We start from the raw sequence: 19121 nt of genomic DNA on the forward strand, positions 1-19121 counted from the left end.
GCAAATCTATTTCAACTCTTAAAATGAATGTGGATTGTAAATGGACCAGGAGGCGTTTCAAGAAGTAAAAAGAAAACCAATAAGAAATATATTAGTATATATTAGTATATATTTCCAAGCATTTACTTCAAATTTCTACTTTTGTTTCCTTTTTCATGGCAACAAGTTAACTCCACACCATAATGATAAATTGATATGAAAAAGATAACTTCTCACCCATTAAAGTTGCAAGAAGACAGAGGGATGACATTTCAAGATCAATATGGTCTTGCACATCCTTAACAGATGCTTGACCAGATGCTTCATCTTCTTCAGCTTTCCAGGAACAAGCCACTGATGTTGAACAAGCAGGCACAGATTCCTTGTTGTCCTTCATGATCTCCACAGATACACGATCACCATGTTGTAGGGGCAAAGCCTCGTTCTCAAATCCCACCTTGGGACGATGCAGTTCCTTTGGAGGAAAGCCATACCGTATGCATTGCAAATGTAGAGGAAGCTTAAATTCTTTTGCTATACTTTCTTGAAATTCAGAAAAAGTTACTGATACTTGAAGAGTTAGTGTTGCCTGTCTCCCATCACTAGTGGTTACTCTAATTTTTTTCTCCTTTGTAGGTACTGGGGAGAAAGGGGACTTAGTGGGAGTAACTGGGGCAGATGATGAACCATCTTTCACAATTCCAGGAACAGATGGCTGGCCTGGTCCTTTCAGTTCCTGGCGCAATTTGTCGGTTTTCCGCTTTTGCGAAAGTGCTGCATTGTCAATAATATTCTGCTGAATACTTCGTTCAGTTTTACTCATGTTCAATTCTTCTTTGTGCAGAGTCTTTGATTTCTGACCCATTAAAATAATTTTGGTAGGCATATGTGGTTCTGTGGTTGGTTCATCTTGCATGTCTCCAACTCTCTGACTATGTGCACCTTCGACTGTGACAGGTGTATATTCATCGGGATTCTTTTTGGCTGTATGATGTAATATTCTGCTAACAACTTTCTGAATCAAAATTTCACTTCCAAATTCACCTGGAAAATGTTTGGTGACAAGCTTCATAGCAACATCATAAACATTGCTGTTTAGAGCCACTTCACTTTCATACTGAAACCAATACACAGTTTCTCGCACCACCCTTCCACTCCATTCCAAAGTTATTGGAAATGCTTCAGGTAAGTTATCGTATTCCTTTTCTTCCCAGTAATGCTTGTAACCACAACCACATTTGCCTCCAGCAGATCTAGAGTTAGTTCGATCTCCATCTATATACACAACCGAACCATCTCCTTTAACATGGCGCATCGATGTACCATGACACCAGTTGCAAGATGTTAAGTGACTCAAATTATAATCTGGGACCAATACATCATCTTTTGGGTCATAGGAACATACAAGATGGTTAACAGGAAAGCTGTAATTTTTGTCTGGCTTCAGTTGACCATGCGTGCTTGCAGCTAAATTGTATAGCTTTCCGCCTGGAACCAACCATTCTGTAGGCACGTGAAGTTCTGAAAGAGCACCGCAAATCAAACATTTCTGCAAACGATTTTCAGTTACAGCTTTCTTTGCAGCTTCAGTTACATCTTCAGGTTGTATTCCAATTACCCCTGTCCTTCTGTATATATACTGATGAACATCTGCTACCAGTGAAGGGTGGATGTCATGTTTCTTCAAGAAAATTTCTTCCATTGCAGTAACTAATCTCTGCAAGTACTTATCTTGCAAACTTCGGTCGCCTCCTAATGTACAACTGTCATCTTCAAACAGAATGTACTTTCGAATAAGCTCTTGTGGAACACCCCAGGCTTTAGGCAATAGTTTCAAAGGAAGCATAGGTAAAGGACCCCTTTTAATTCCAACCAAAGGTATATAATGGTTGCGTCCTAAACTGCTCCATGCAATACAAATAGGTTTATTAAGCTGTCCATCCTTTCCCTGACATTTTTCTTCAGGAACTAATCCTGGAAGAAAAGTAGCCGAATAATCTCCACAACTTCTCATTCCACTCAGGGAATCTAATAAAATAATTGGGCGGTGTAATACATTTGCTAAACCAAATATATGGATGTTACGTAGACCCAAAGGAACTCCTTCAGGTGGTATAAACAAAGGATCACATTCGTTAATTATATCCTCCCATTCTGCTGCATCAATGAAGTCATGGAACAATGCTTTGTAACGATCCAGGTTTAATTTAAAGTGCTGTTTGAGATTTTCACGCAGGGCATGCCAAAAAAGCTCTCTACCCACCAAGGCCCTAGACACAGCGTGAACTAAACAATGGCCATCACCATCAACATGAACAGGAATTAAACATTCTTGATTACTATTGGCCTTCTTGATTTCTTCTAGGGTATCATGGAGGTATAACAAACTCCCTGAGCGATCTTTACCATAGCCCATAGTTCCAATGTGCTCTGGATCAATAAGGAAAGCCCTGTCACCCAACAAGGCACAATCAAACATTTCCCCTTGGTTCATCTCTCCGAGGAGCTTGGCCTTCCCAGTTTGCTTATCCATGCCATACCGGGTGAGGATAGGAGACAGCAGCTTACAATGGTAGTTGGACAACCCCATTACTTTCACCATTTCCGTGCCCTTTTTGGGGGCCGTGACTCCCAGCAGAGCATTCCTTAGCAGGTTATGCAGCACCACGTCAGGGTCGGTGACTTCCTCTACCTTGAGCAGATTTCTTTGTTCATGGCGTTGGCCGCATTCGGTGCATTCTATACTGACTCCATAGGCTGGGAAAAACAGCCGAGCCTGGCATTTAGGATCCGGACACGTACCCGATAGAATACGTCTGTCTTTTTTCTTAGACCCCTGCAGCATTGTCTCATTTATTAATCCAGGTTACAAATGAAATCGGTCCATATATTGTTTTGTAATCGCCACTGCTCACAGTGTCATGGTCAGTCGACAACAAGACAGGCCGTTTCTGTCAGTGATATTCTTCACTGGGAGGCGAAACACGGAAGTACTCGGCTTCTTTCTCTTTCTCCCTGCACTCAGTTTCCGTTATCAAACGAAACGAAACAAGTCTCCTTTATTGAAGCCAAGAAGAGACAGCGGCGAGTCGGCTCTGGTATCGAGTGCGCTTGCGCCGGTGGCGCACGGTGGCTGACGGGTATTGTAGTTTGAATAGCTCCCCCCCACCACCACTGCCTTTGGTAATACGCATAAAATGGAGGAGGTAGAACTACAATTCCCGGAGGACATCGCACCGACCACAAGCCCGTCCAACCAGATCTGCAATGGACCCCAACTTTATTTCATTTTATCGTCCATCGAGCTGGACACTCGGACAAACGAAAGGTGTGTTGGGAGGAGAGGTGGTGGTTATGTCATATTCGGGGTTTTTTTGTATGTTGGTTTTTGAAAATCAGCTTTGATAGGAAGTGTGCTGCTCCTGATCATGTGACTTGATGGCCCAGTGGAAATTATTTATATTTTTTTAAACCCCCCCCTGCCCCTCCTCCTCCCTTCCTTCACTCCCTCCTTCTCGCCCGAGAAGTTTCACTTTGGGACACGATGCGCTCCGTTTGCATCACTGTGGCCTTTCAAATGTGTTTTTTCCTCTTGGCGGCGAGGCCGTGAACGCGGTGGTTCGGCCGTTTAGAACAAACTGGCGGCCCGGCTGCGTGGTTACTAAGGAACATCGATGCCTTAGTTACCCGCCATTGTCCTGCTTTGATGATGTGTAACTTTTTTTTAATCTATAACCGGCGTGCCTGCGAAATAATGGCCAGTGAGTGGCAAGCACAAGTGACTGCTTTCTGCTGCGATTTGTGGTAGCGACTTTGTACCACCGGTATTTGGAGGTTGGCTGTGTGTGGCTTATAACGCACAGGTAGATCTACCAACAAAACGCCAAGTGTAGGAAGGAAAGGCAGATGCTGGTTTACACAAAGATATACGCAAAATGCTGGACACCACATTCCTTCTCTCCAGAGATGCTGCCTGTCCCGCTGAGTTACTCCAGCATTTTGTATCTTGAGTTACTCCAACAAAACGTATCTTGACGTATAATCACCATCACTGGTTGTCGCATACGTTAGGAGGGTTATGTGCAAAGTCGCAATTAAATATTAAAGTGGGCCTTGGAAGTCAACGGGTAACAACAAGGAACGGCAAATGCTGGTTTACCAAAGAAAGATACAAAATAAAGCGTGCTGGAGTGATTCAGCTAGTCAGGCAACATCTCTGGAAAACATGGATAGGTGACCTTTTGGGTCGGCACCCTTCACCATGTTCTCCAGAGATGGTGCCTGACCCGCTGAGTTTCTCCAGCATTTTATGTTTATCTTTAATAAAACGTTGAAGGTAGTCAACTCTCAAATATAGTAGTGGCTGGAGCAAAGATTTACCAAATATTACATAATTTAATTCTTAAAGGTATATTCACACTTTTATTTCTGTAGAACATCATGTCTATGCTGGCTCACAGCAGAACCATTTTGCCCCTAAGGTTCTCCCCCATCTCCAATAAACTACCATTGAACCTATAAGTTTCTCCCCCATTTATATTCTTTCCCATTCCCAACTGTTCTATCACATACCCTACACAAGACAATTTACAGTGGCTGGTTCGCCCATGAATCTGCCCATAGAGCTATACAATGCTGAAAGATGCGCTTCGGCCCACCTTGTCTATGCTTGCCTAGCTGTCATACTATACTAGTTCCATTTGCCTGCATGTGGCCCTTTGACTTCTAAACCCTTATCCATATATCTGTCCAAATCTATATACTTTTAAAACTGTGTGGATGCATGTCATTTTGCCTTTGACATTTTGCCTTTGATTCGTCACTCCACGAAAACCAGATGCGAAAACGCTGAGATTTTTACCATTTCGCTAGCGATTTTACTTCTACATTCGCAAATCCACTCATTAAATTTAGTCGTTTTTCTGTACCCATTTTTAATAAAATCCTTCACCCCCCCCCAGTCATTTTTTCGCCTCCCACTGGCCACCTTCTCATCACGTGCCCTGCGCGACGATAACGTCTGCTGCCGCCTGGCTCTCCTCCTCTTCCCCGCCACCCCCCCCTCCCCTCCCCGTTCTCGGGGTCTGAAGCGCTGAGGATGGGAGGCCATGGAGCTGAGGCTCACTCTTCTCCCTTCCTTCTTAATATAATATCAATGGGGGTGGTTAGTGTCTGTGAGAGGTTGGTTAGTGTGTGTGTGACGCCTCAGGCCGCCCCCTCCCCTCGCAACCGCGTGTTGCGGGAACAGACCCAACGGGTCTGCACTTGGTCTAGTATCTTTTAAAAGTTACAATTTTATCCGCTCCTATAGCTTCCTCTGACAGTTCATTCCAGATTCTGACTGGAAAATGTTGCCCCTGAGGTCCCTCTTAAATCTCTCCGTTTCACCTTAAATCCATAACATGGCATACCTACTTTTATACTTCATACTTCCCAAATTAAGGCAAGCATGCCCAACACCTTCCAAAGCACTCTGCCCCCTGACTCGCTACTTTCAGAGAACCATTGTTAACTACACTATTAGTAAATCTGTTAACTGTATTAACCACATTTTTATTCAAATCATTAATGGAGATAACAAACCGCTGTGGACCCAGCACTGACTCTTACGGCCAAAGATACTAGAGTGGACTCTATGATCTTTGCATACGGCCACAACTGGCCAGGGGCCTCCCTTCAGAAAATCAACCCTCCACAACTACCTTTTGACTCTTCCTTTCAAGCCAATTTTGAATCAATTTGCTTAGCTCACCTTGGATTCCATGTGATCTAACATTCCAGACAAGCCAACCATGGCGGACCTTGTCAAAGGCCTTGACAACGTCCACTGCCCTGCCCCCATTAATCTCTTCAAAATCTCTGATTTGTATGGCATAATTTGCCATGCACAAAGCTATGCTGCCAATCCCTAATCAGTCCATGAAAGGCACAAAGTGCTGGAGTAACTCAGCAGGTCAGGCAGCATCAGTGGAGACAAATAAGAATTCAATAATAAGAATAAGAATTCCTTCCAACAACTTTCCCATCACTGATGTCCGGCTCACTGGTCTGTATTTCCTTGGCTTGTCCTTGCTGCCCTTAAGTAATGGTACAACATTAGCCACCCTCCAGTCTTTCAGAACTTAATCTGTGGTTAATTATTATGCAATATCTATGCAAGAACCTCTGTAATTTCATCCCTAGCTTCCTTTGGGGTCTAAGAATACACTTGGTCATGCCCTGGGGATTTATCTATCTTAATGCACTGTAAAACCACAAATATCTCCAATGTGATACTTAATGTTTATCCAAGACATCACAGCTCCTATACCTCAAATCCTTAGCTTTCATAATTTTCTCCTCCGTAATAAATAGATGGGATGTATGTATTCAATATCTCCCCCAACTGTTGTAGCTCCACACAAAGACGGCTATGCTGATATTTAAGAGGACATATTCTTTCCCTAGAAAATTGCCACTGTTGATTTGTGGTCTGTGTTTACAGTTAAATGCCTGTAAACCTGTAACTTCGGAAATCAGAAAATCTCCAGTTCGATGGTCGACCTCTTTTTAAATATGTGCAGTATTTTCAAGGAGATAAAAGGTATGTATCTGCAAAAGTTGGCTCCATTACGTACATACTGACCACATTACACCCCATAACTGGAGGCATCACATGATAGTTGTAATGGTTAGCATAAGTCATAATGGATCTGGAATGATTCATGACTAAAATTTACATATTTTATATTTCCTCTATTACTCCAATGATGCTATTTATGTATTAACTTGTGAAGGGGACTTGCTGTGGTGGCCAAATTTGGTAACATTCTCAAGCAATTGTTAAGCATCCTGAGGAAAGATTAAAGTTCTGTAACATTAGTTGGCTCTCTTGCACCTAGTTTGGCACATTTCCCAAACAGATCTCTGAATGTACTTGCAATTCTGAATCCCAGATGGATAACTTTAAGCTGGAAAAATGCACACTAGTTCTGTTTCAGCTGAACATTGTACGTCGTAACTAGATGAGAATTTAGTTGGGTTCTGTAAATACTTTAGTCTCACGCAGGTTGAAGCATAAGCATCTTTATTGTTTAGTTCATCATCATCTATGCAGTACATCATATGTTCACTCTACTGCAGCTGCTACTGAAGACAGTGGGCGAGTTCTTACGCTATATTTAAGAGGGAGTTAGATGTGGCCCTTGTGGCTAAGGGGATCAGGGGGTATGGAGAGAAGGCAGGTATGGGATTCTGAGTTGGATGATCAGCCATGATCATATTGAATGGCGGTGCAGGCTAGAAGGGCCGAATGGCCTACTCCTGCACCTAATTTCTATGTTTCTATAAAACCTGCATTAGGCGGAGTTATAATTACTAAGCATTCTGATTGGCTAACACGCAATAGTCTTCTTGTATGAATGAAAAGGTAACCAAGGCATTTTAAAGATAACCCTAGAGAATAATAATGGGTTTAAACAAAATCGCCATGTATAATGGATGGCCTGCTAACCCACCCAGTCCTCATACGGTGGGGGCTGCCTCATCCCTTTTCCTCCGAAAAGACGAGGGTCGGGGTTGGTAACGCTGCGGGACACCCAATGGACCCGGGAGAACGGGTTGGACCGGTGCTGGAAACCCAGGGAGCCGGTTACAACAGGGAACGTGGGGGCAGACCGACGCGGGGAGTGGATAGACATACTCGTGCAGGTGATGTAACAGGTGCAACAGATGTGGTCTGAACACGAGCGGTGGGCCATCAGGACCCAGGAGCGCCGTTTGACCATCCTTCGCGAGAAGGAGATGTTGACGGTTGCGTCCGTAGAGGACGCCATCGACTTTGACCAGGTGAGAGCGTGGTTCCTGTTTGGTATGTCCATTGTTCGTTTGCAGGCACACCACTTGTCCTTGTGTAAGTGGTTTGAGCAGCTTGCTGGTTTTATCATAGAAGCGCTTCTGCGTGTCTTGTTGAAACTGCACACGCTTCTGTATCACAGCAGTGGAGCAGACTTGCGGCTGCAGCTGTTGCTGGGAGACGGGCAGTGAAGGACGCGTCTTGCGATGCATTAGCCACTGCGCGGGGGAGCTGATAACGCTGTCCCTTGAAATGTTTTGTAGGTTTAGCAGATCCAGGTAAACATCAGATTTAGCTAGGTAGGAGCGCTCTATGACTTGCTTAGCGCTCCGAATAGCACATTCTGCAAGTCCATTCGATTATGGGTATTCTGGGCTACTGATGACGTGTTGGAAGTTCCACCGTTTAGCAAAGTCCTTAAACTTTTGGCTGGTGAAATCAGTTCCATTGTCAGTCTGAAGGCGGGCGGGCACCCCATGTACGGAAAGGTGGATTTTCAGTTCTTGGATTATTATTTCAGAAGTGATCGTTGGCAGTAAATCAATCTCGAACCAGTTTGAGTAGGAGCCCACTAAAATAAGGTAGTGCTTCCCGTGCCATTCAAAGATGTCAGCGGCCAGTGTTGACCATGGTAGGGAGGGCGCCGTCTGGGATGAGAGAGGCTCCTTCTGCTGGTGCGGTGACTGGCTGTTGTAGATGACTGAGAATTCATCCTGTTTGTTAGGGTGACGTTCGCTGGTGTTGCGCGGGGCTCTAGAGAGCGTGTCTGCAATGTGCATGTCAATACCTTTCTTGTAGACAATGCGGAAGTCAAACTGCTGTAGCTGCATCATCATTCGTTGTAGACGAGATGGTGCGGCATGGATGGACTTGTTCAGGATGGTGACCAGTGGTTGGTGGTCAATCTCGACCATGAAGGATTTGCCAAAAATAAAGTATTTGAATTTTGAACAGGCGAAAACAACGGTAAGCAGTTCCTTCTCGATCTGGGCATATCGTTGTATTTTGTCTGTCAAAGTGCGTGATGCGTGGATGATAGGCATCACGTTGCCATCGATGGCTGTTTGTAGGCACGCTGCGTCGAGACCGTACTGGGATGCACCACAGATAATGGTGACTGGCAGGTTGAGGTTGTAGTGTGCTAGTGTAGGTGCGCTGGCTAGTTGGAGTTTTAATGTCTCGAAGGCTCTTTGGTGTAGGGGGTCCCATGACCATACATTGTCCTTGTCGGTTAGTTGTAGAGGAGCAGAAAGTTCACCTGTTGGGAATGAAGTTACCCAGGTATTTTACCATGCTGAGGAATCGCTGCAAACTGGTGACGTCAGCTCGTTGATGGCCGCAGTCTTTGACAGATAAGGTTTGAATCAATTGCTGGTGGATGCATGACCAACGTAGGTAACTTCTGGAACCCTGAGCTTGCATTTCAGAGAGTTGAGTTTGTGGAGAGCACGCCCAAAATAAACCAGCCCCAGGTCATGGCATGCGTTGATGCCAAGCAGGGTTTCTGAGTTTTGTTGGACAATGTAAAACATCAAGTTTTTTGTTTGCTCGTTGACAGTGCATTTTAAACCAGTTTTACCCAACGGGTGAAGAAGGGGTCCTTTTTCATTACCTCAGTGTTTCTTATCATGTTGAACTCTTTGAATTACATTACGTTCACCTTGGAACCAATGTCGACTTTGGCGGTCAGAGCTTTGTGGTTTATTATCATGGCCACCGCTGGATCCGACAACTTGCCTGAGGAGCGCAGCAGGGAAAGCACAGTTGGGTCATTGTCTGTGTTATCGGAATCATTCCCTTGGGAAACATTATCATGCTCTTTGGAATCTGAGTCAGACAGCTCTTGTTGAAGCAGGTGCAGATTCGTCCTTGAGGCAGTGTTCCCGGGAGATCGACAACATGTGGCGAAATGATTAAATTTCTTGCAGTTGTAACAAACTTTCCCATGGGCAACACAAAACTGGCGCCCTCTAGGGTGGAAATAATTGCAGTTGGGGCACCTCGTGGCAGGCATGTTAGGGTCTTTGCAGAACGCCTTTAAAAACTTCTGCGGAGTTAGTTAGACTTACGTTATGTTGCTGGTGGGGTCAAAATCATTCAGTGGGGCTAAGGTTTCTGCCATCTGACACGAATGAATGGCTTGCTCTAAAGTCCGTTCAGTGGTCCGAAGCAGTTCAGCTCTTAGCTTGCGGTCGCTCATTCCTCCCACAATTTTATCACGTACCAACTCATTGGTCAACTCACTGAAGCGGCACCGTCTACTCGTGTCGTAGGTCGCTGATGAATCGCTCGACAGGCTCGTCAGTCTGTTGCTGTCGGGCAAAGAATCTTGTTCTCTCAAGGATACGGTTCGATGGCAGGTCGCATAGTTCTCTAAATTTTCTTAGTAGGACCACAGGACTGTCGTTAGTTTCTGCTGGCACCAGTACCTGACCATTCGCGTCGATGTGTGCTGGGGCGAATTCAAAGCTGTCCTCACGGATCATTGCTTCCGGACCCGCTAGATTGAGCAGTAGCGATGCCTTCAGATCGTCGCGGTCGTTTCGGTGAACAATGCGGATATAGTGAGCATAATCTCACCCAAACATTCTCCAGCGCTCAGCTATGTCAGAATCAAACACAAGGGGACTCGGCTTTCGGTAAGAGTTAGCCATGTTGTCAAAATCAATCGCAAATAAAAACTGATAACCAAAATAAATCGCGATAAACAGACGAGGGTTGGACCCAATTTTCTGACAACATGTAACTACCTTGATCTCACACAGGTTGAAGCATAAGCATCTTTATTGTTTAGTTCATCATCATCTATGCAGTACATCATACATTCACTCTACTGCAGCTGCTACTGAAGACAGTGGGCGAGTTCTTACACTATGAAACCTGCATTAGGCGGAGTTATAATTATTAAGCATTCGTATTGGCTAACATGCAATAGCCAATCTACAGGTTCTTTGAACATTAGGGGTCATTCTCTACAGCATTGAGGCTTTCATCTTGATTGCACAACCACTTCAGGATCCCTTGTGGCATTTTATCCATTACAGATTGGGCTTTACTTTAGGACTTACTATGCCCCATATGGTAGCGTTTTGTAGAGACATCAATTCTTGTTAGTATTAATTGTCAGGTAATTCAGACTCTGAGTCCATGGTCAACTGCCTGTCAGTATGATTCGGGTGTGGCTTGTTGGAAGTACTAGTTGTCTCTAAACAAACTTTCAAGTTGGGCAAGGGATACTGCTCATCTAAAGGGTTCTTTTTAAGTAATATTGTAAGCTGCACATTAATGCAGTTTTATCTGCCTTGGGGAATCATTAATGGGTTTGCCAAATTGCAGTCTTGAACCAACACCCCATTATTTTCTAATTTGCTCCTCCTACAACTGCACCTTAAATTAATAGTGAACCAAGGTTAGCCACAAGTAAATGGGCTGGCTGCCAGGCAGATTTAATGTGAGCTTTGTACTCAACAATGCCACTGTGAGGTGGTGAAAATATAATCTGCCACACACATGTACCCATGTTCCTTCGCTTCACATTAGTTTAAACCCTTAACATCTATACACAGTAAATGCCCGATTTGTAATCATATGTATTATCTTTCTGCTGACTAGCACGCAACAAGCTTTTCATTGTACCTCGTACACGTGACAGTAAACTAAATTAACCATCTTGATTAATTGGTCACAATCATTTGTAGCTTTGCTCCATGTTCAGATTTTGCATGATATAACCCCAAGCATTTGCTGGACTTCCCCAGAATACTCCCACAAAGTTACACTGCAATTTTAAATAGAGTTGCACTGAGAATTAGTCGTGTAAGTCACAAACTACTGTCAACCAATCCACAACTATACAATGTGTATCTTGCCCAGACAGCTGTTTAATCAAAACTACAATCTTGTAATCACAAAAATGCTGCAGGCCTGCATCCACAATCTATCTATCTATATTACTAAAAGTCTGTTCTTGACCGGTTTTGGCCATCTGTGCTGCAATTTTCCGAGAGAACGCCGCCACCTACGGCCGTCATTTTTGGCCATCTTGCTCAGAGTCCCCCTCCGCCGTATGTGTGCCGAGGATTTTTCACGTCGATGAAAAATGACAGATATTAATGTTTTTACAAAATTCCCCATTCTCCCTGCTGCCCCTGCTGGCGGCAGGGGGGAGGGACTATAAAACCAGGAAGTGGTGTGCCTCAATCAGTGTCTGCAAGCTGGAGGAAGGCAGAGGGTCACGTTTCTCTGAGCTGTGAATAACACTGAACGCATGTCTACTCAAATGTAAGTGTCCTTAGTGGTTCTAAAACGCTTGCAGAATGTGTCTATTGGTTCTAAAATGTTTGCAAAAGTGTTTATTGGTTCTAAAATGTTTGCAAAAAGTGTCTCTTTTGGTTCTACAATGCTTGCAGTATGTGTCTTTTTTGGTTCTAAAATGTTTTAGGTACTCCCCCCCCCCCCCCCCCCTTCCTCCCCCTCCCCCTCTCCTTCCTCCCCCCCTTCCCCCCCTTCTCCCCCTCTCCCTTCCTCCCCTCCCCCCCCCCCCCCCTCTCTCCCCCCCCCCTTCCTCCCTTCCCCCCCCCCCCCCCCCCCTCCCCTCCCCCCCCCCCCCCCCCCCCCCTCCCCCTCCCCCCCCCCCCCCCCTCTCCCCCCCCCCCCCTCCCCTCCCCCCCCCCCCCCCCCCCCCCCCCCCCCCCCCCCCCCCCTCCTCCCCCCCCCCCCCCCCCCCCCCCCCCCCCCCCCCTCCCCCCCCCCCCCCCAGGGTCTGCTCCTTGGTCTGCACTTGGTCTAGCAATGAATATAACAATCATTTTTGGGACACGAGTCACACCTCCATTGCCTCTTACAAACAAGTCCATGCTGGTGTTTGCCAATTTTCAGTTCTTGCAATGCATGATGTCCTGCCAGTGTGACTTTTGGTGATCGTGTGAGTTGATACTGTAGCTAAAAATGTGGTTGCTGCATTATGCCTTTTGCTCGCCAGTGCAAGCAAATCACCGCACAAGCAAAACTGTAACATGTTCTTGAAAGTCTTATTCCAGTGGCCTATCTACATTCTTCATCAGGCATTTAGTCCTCCATGTTTAATTTTGCCATCAGCCAGTCTTCACACCAAACAATTAAGCAGGGCCTCATTTAAAAAGCTCTAGAAATTGCATATTTTTGCTGTTGTCTTTAACCCGATCCAGTATTCATCAACAATTTCTTCGGGTTCCTGGTTGCACGTCACATTTGTCACCAACAACATCAACTTCACCTTCACTTTTGGCCAGGTAACCCAGTTCTTTGTCTTTTCCTGGGACCTTGACAATATCATTTGCCCTCAGATGTACAGGGCTTATTGTCGCGTCTTAATTGTATCTCTTGAGTTGACCAACGTATCTGTTGTGTTCACCATGAGCCATCATCAATGCCATACTTGGAGATCCCTGTATAGTTTATTCCCTTTTATCTTATTGGCCTTACTTCACCCATTACTTGTAAAATCATAGAATAGTTATGGCCTAGAAGAAAGTAGTTGGGTCCTCCAAATGTAGCTGGCCTCCAATAGAATGTACAGATACAGAATGGAAATAGGCTCTTCAGCTGACCAAATCTGCACTGACTGTCAAGCACCAATTTTTACAATAATTCTTTCCCAATTCATTTTATTCTCCACAAATTCCTGTGAGATGGAGATAATTCAAAAGGATAAGAAAACTGACAAGAAATCTAGAAAATAGGTGCAGGAGTTGGCCATTCGGCCCTTCGAGCCTGCACTGCCATTCAATATGATCATGGATGATCAACCAACTTAGTATCCTGTACCTGCCTTCTCTCCATACCCCCTGATCCCTTTAGCCACAAGGGCCACATCTAACTCCCTCTTAAATATAGCCAATGAACTGGCCTCAACTACCTTCTGCGGGAGAGAATTCCAGAGATTCACCACCAAAAAAGTTTTCCTCATCTCGGTCCTAAAAGATTTCCCCCTTATCCTTAAACTGTGACCCCTTGTTCTGGACTTCCCCAACATCGGGAACAATCTTCCTGCATCTAGCTTGTCCAACCCCTTAAGAATTTTGTAAGTTTCTATAAGATCCCCCCTCAATCTCCTAAATTCTAGCGAGTACAAACCGAGTCTATCCAGTCTTTCTTCATATGACAGTCCTGACATCCCAGGAATCAGTCTGGTGAACCTTCTCTGTACTCCCTCTATGGCAAGAATGTCCTTCCTCAGATTAGGAGACCAAAACTACGCAATACTCCAGGTGTGGTCTCACCAAGACCCTGTACAACTGCAGTAGAACCTCCCTGCTCCTATACTCAAATCCTTTTACTATGAATGCTAACATACCATTCGCCTTCTTCACTGCCTGCTGCACCTGCATGCCTACTTTAAATGACTGGTGTACCATGACACCCAGGTCTCATTGCATCTCCCCCTTTCCTAATCGGCCACTATTCAGATAATAATCTACTTTCCTGTTTTTGCCACCAAAGTGGATAACCTCACATTTATCCACATTATACTGCATCTGCCATGCATTTGCCCACTCACCCAGCCTATCCAAGTCACCTTGCAGCCTCCTAGCATCCTCCTCACAGCTAACACTGCCCTCCAGCTTCGTGTCATCTGCAAACTTGGAGATGTTGCATTCAATTCCCTTGTCCAAATCATTAATATATATCATAAATAGCTGGGGTCCCAGAACTGAGCCTTGCGGTACCCCACTAGTCACTGCCTGCCATTGTGAAAAGGACCCGTTTACTCCTACTCTTTGCTTCCTGTCTGCCAGCCAGTTCTCTATCCATATCAATACTGAACCCCCAATACCGTGTGCTTTAAGTTTGTATACTAATCTCTTATGTGGGACCTTGTCGAAAGCCTTCTGAAAGTCCAGATATAACACATCCACTGGTTCTCCCTTATCCACTGGACTAGTTACATCCTCGAAAAATTCTATAAGATTCGTCAGACATGATTTACCCTTCATAAATCCATGCTGACTTTGTCCAATGATTTCACCACTTTCCAAATGTGCTGCTATCCCATCTTTAATAACCGATTCTTGCAGTTTCCCCACTACCGACATTAGACTAACTGGTCTGTAATTCCCCGTTTTCTCTCTCCCTCCTTTTTTTTAAAAAGTGGGGTTACATTAGCTACCCTCCAATCCTCAGGAACTACTCCAGAATCTAAAGAGTTTTGAAAAATTATCACTAATGCATCCACTATTTCTCGGGCTACTTTCTTAAGTACTTTGGGATGCAGCCTATCTGGCCCTGGGGATTTATCGGCCTTTAATCCATTCAATTTACCTAACGCCACTTCCCGGCTAACCTGGATTTCACTCAGTTCCTCCATCTCATTTGACCCCGGTCCCCTGCTATTTCTGGCAGATTATTTATGTCTTCCTTACTGAAGACAGAACCAAAGTAGTTATTCAATTGGTCTGCCATGTCCTTGTTCCCCATGATCAATTCACCTGTTTCTGACTGCGTGACCTACATTTGTTTTAACTAATCTTTTTCTCTTCACATATCTATAAAAGCGTTTGCAGTCAGTTTATGTTCCCTGCCAGTTTTCTTTCATAATCTATTTTCCCTTTCCTAATTAAGCCCTTTGTCCTCCTCTGCTGGTCTCTGAATTTCTCCCAGTCCTCTGGTAGGCTGCTTTTTCTGGCTAATTTGTACGCTTCATCTTTTGTTTTAATACTATCCCTGATTTCCCTTGTTATCCATGGATGCACTACCTTCCCTGATTTATTTTTTTGCCAAACTGGGATGATCAATTGTTGTAGTTCATCCATGCAGTCTTTAAATGCCTTCCATTGCATATCCACCGTCAACCCATTAAGAATCAATCACCAGTCTATCTTGGCCAATTCACGTTTCATACCCTCAAAGTTACCTTTCTTTAAGTTCAGGACCCTTGTTTCTGAATTAACGATGTCACTCTCCATCCTAATGAAGAACTCAACCATATTATGGTCACTCTTGCCCAAGGGGCCACGCACAACAAGACTGCTAACTAACCCTTCCTCATTACCCAGTCTAGAATAGCCTGCTCTCTCGTTGGTTCCTCTACATGGTGGTTTAAAAAACTATCCCGCATACATTCCAAGAAATCCTCTTCCTCAGCACCCTTGCCAATTTGATTCACCCAATCTATATGTAGATTGAAGTCACCCATTATAACTGTTTTACCTTTGTTGCACGCATTTCTAATTTCCTGTTTGATGCCATCCCCAACTCCACTACTACTGTTAGGTGGCCTGCCCCTTAGTGTTTCACAGCTCTACCCACATCGATTCCACATCCTCAAAGCTAATATCCTTCCTTTCTATTGCGTTAATCTGCTCTCTAACCAGCAACGCTACCCCACCTCCTTTCCCTTTCTGTCTATCCCTCCTGAATATTGAATATCCCTGGATGTTCAGCTCCCAGCCTCGGTCACCCTGGAGCCATGTCTCCGTGATCCCAACTATATCATAGTCATTAATAGCTATCTGCACATTCAACTCATCCACCTTATTACGAATGCTCCTTGCATTGAGACACAAAGCCTTCAGGCTTGTTTTTACAACACTCTTACCCCTTATACTATTATGCTGAAAAGTGGCCCTTTTTGATTTTTGGCCTGGATTTGCCGGCCTGCCACTTTTACTTTTCATCTTGCTACCTATTGCTTCTATCCTCATTTTACACCCCTCTGTCTCTACGCTCACACATTTAAGAAACCCTTTCCCTTTAACTCCATCCTCCACTATCCCATTCAACACCCCACCCCCCTTATTCAGTTTAAAACCACCCGTGTAGCAGTGGCAAACCTGCCTGCCAGAATGCTGGTCCCACACCTGTTAAGATGCAATCCGTCCCTTTTGTACAGTTCCCCCTTACCCCAAAACAGATCCCAGTGATCTAAGAATCTAAATCCCTGCCCGTGCACCAGTTCCTCAGCCACACGTTCAGGTCTCGTATCTCCCTGTTCCTGCTCTCGCCAGCACGAGGAACTGAAGCAAACCGGAGATAACAACCCTGGAGGTCCTGCTTTTCACCATTTTTCCAAGCGCTCTAAAGTCACGCTGCAGAAAATTCATCCCCTTCTTTCCGACATCGTTTGTGCCGACATGCACTACCACTTCCAGATGTTCACCTTCGCCCTTGAGTATTTTCTGCACTCTGTCCGTGACATCCTGGATCCTGGCACCAGGAAGGCAGCACACCATCCTCGCATCCCGTCTGTTGCCGCAGAAACCCCTGTCCGTACCTCTCACAATGGAGTCTCCCACTATAATGGCGTTGCATGCCTTTGTGGTTTGGCTCAACAGCCCTATTCGTATCGCAAGCCAGTCCGCCGCTCAGTGTAAACACGTCTTCTGTCCCGACAGCTTCTCAGTGGGTGAACCTGTTCACAAGAGGTACAACACCCGGGAACGTTGGCATTCCATGCTTCCCTCTCTTTCTCACTGTCTCCCACCTTCTCTCTTCCAGTACCTTAGGTGTGACAGTCTTACTGTAGGACTTGTCGAGGAACTACTCCGTTTCTCAGACGAACCGGAGGTCATCCAGTTCCCCAACACGGTCATTCAGGAGCTCTACCTGGATGCACTTCTCGCATTTGTAGCAGCCAGAGGCACCAGCGGTGTCCTTGACCTCCCACATACTGCAAGCATCGCACTGAATCAGCTTGCCTGACATCTCCTTCTTTCGTCTCTACCTCTCCGAAGACTCTTGAGCCAAAGACTCACACTGCCGCTCCCTAAGAGCAGTCTTGCTTAAATTGACTGATAAATTGCCTGATTTACCAATTTACAAACCAAATTCCTCAGTTTTCAACTGTTTTCCCGGCACTGACTCACTTCTCTCCTCCCACTCGGGGTTGAGCCAATCAGTCTTATCTCTTGCTAATCTCCTCCTGCTGTTGCTCCCAAATCTACAGCAGTTCTGAGTAAAGTCTGCCTGTGCTTAGCTTTACTTTTCAACCTGCAGATCCGACCCAGGTTATAGCGGGAGGTGGGGCGGGGTTCGTTGCTTTTTTTAGTATGGTGTATGGTAATTCGAATTTCACTGTACCTTAATTGGTACATGTGACAATAAACTGACCTTGAAAGTATAGGATACTGATTAGAAGATGAAACCTTAAATGACTGAGGGTGGGATAACTAGTGTCAACATAGATCAAAGGTAATTTTATTTTGAAGTCACGTGAGTGACTACGTGAAGAGCCCGCCAGCCTGCATGCGTGTCAATACGTCGACGCATTGCGCGAGAATCGGAGAAGTTTTAAACTGTGTTGACAGGTAAGTGAAAAAATTTATTTCAGGAACGGGCCGCTGCACCGAAAATTGGGGCAGCGGGCCCGGAGAAGCTGGTACAGCTTGTGCAGCTGCCGCCGTGGAGACTCCGGTGAGCTGGCAGGATAAAAATAGCAGCTGCAGGCGCGGCCGGGACAGCAAATGCGTTTTATTTCCTCCCCGAAGAAACTCCGTTGAGGCTCCAGAAGGGAGCAAGGACTTGGAGTCACTAGCAGGCGCAACCTGTCTAGTGAGTAAAATAAATCAATAAATAAACAAACATACAAATAAAAATGGATGAATAAATAAATAAAATGGAAAAAAAGGGAATGTGCTCCTAGCTCAGGAGACATTTACAGGTCCGATGCCTGTGGGAGCAACACCTGGTTCAGGGTTGCGTTATAATATCTTCCGCTCAGAAAAAGGGAAGCAATACCTGGCTCAGGGTTGCGTTATTATTTCCCGCTCAGAAGAAGGGAGTGTTGGAGGTTCTTACATAGGTGACTCCAATTATGTGGATATCAATGAGGAAATCGAATCCCTGAACTAATGGGGATATGCTTCAATTTTAATCATATGAAGGAGCTATCTAAGATTGTTACACCTAATATACTGGAAGAGAGAAGGTGGGAGGCAGTGAGAAAGGGAGGGAAGCATGAAATGCCAACGTCCCCGGGTGTTGTACCTCTTGTGAACAGGTTCACCAACTGAGAAGCTGTCGGGACAGAAGACGTGTTTACACTGAGCGGAGGACTGGCTTGCGATGCGATATATTTGCCATCCCTTTGGGGATAGGAGATTCACCGGAGGAAAATCTGCTAAAATTGTCCGGGAAATATGCCAGTCCAGATAACTGCCAGACTTTTGGATGTTCCATACGTCAATTTCTTCAGTTGGGATATCCCAGTGATGATATGTAGGCAAAGAATTATGTCAGCAAGGCCAAAAACCGCTCTGGAGTCATTACGGCCTTTTGCAAGTCAGTAGATGGGTCCCAACTGCATTATATCTTCTCTGTAATACACAGTTGG

General features: G+C 45.1%; 2 protein-coding genes across 6 annotated transcripts in view; one reads left to right on the forward strand and one right to left on the reverse strand.

Moving 5' to 3' along the window:
• Positions 1-3042, reverse strand: part of vcpip1 (valosin containing protein (p97)/p47 complex interacting protein 1) — a 33943-nt gene extending 30901 nt beyond the window's left edge. For all 4 annotated transcript variants that reach the window (XR_008723325.1, XM_055634400.1, XM_055634401.1 and 1 more), the window contains exon 1: positions 217-3042. Coding sequence is in view for 3 of the 4 variants with exons in the window: in XM_055634400.1 (XP_055490375.1) it covers positions 217-2824 (2608 nt within the window). In the remaining variant the exon portion in view is untranslated. The remainder of the gene's footprint in view (positions 1-216) is intronic.
• Positions 3043-3183: 141 nt separating this feature from the next.
• sgk3 (serum/glucocorticoid regulated kinase family member 3) overlaps positions 3184-19121 on the forward strand; it is a 122192-nt gene continuing 106254 nt past the window's right edge. Inside the window, exons 1-2 of one of the 2 annotated variants that reach the window (XM_055634406.1) lie at positions 3254-3307; positions 6464-6562. The gene's annotated coding sequence lies outside the window, so the exon portion shown is untranslated. Of the gene's footprint in view, positions 3308-6463; positions 6563-19121 lie in introns of both variants that reach the window. The other variant, XM_055634404.1, reaches the window with a different exon arrangement.

This window comes from Leucoraja erinacea, chromosome 4, assembly GCF_028641065.1.
Source record: "Leucoraja erinacea ecotype New England chromosome 4, Leri_hhj_1, whole genome shotgun sequence".
Lineage (NCBI taxonomy): Eukaryota > Metazoa > Chordata > Chondrichthyes > Rajiformes > Rajidae > Leucoraja > Leucoraja erinaceus.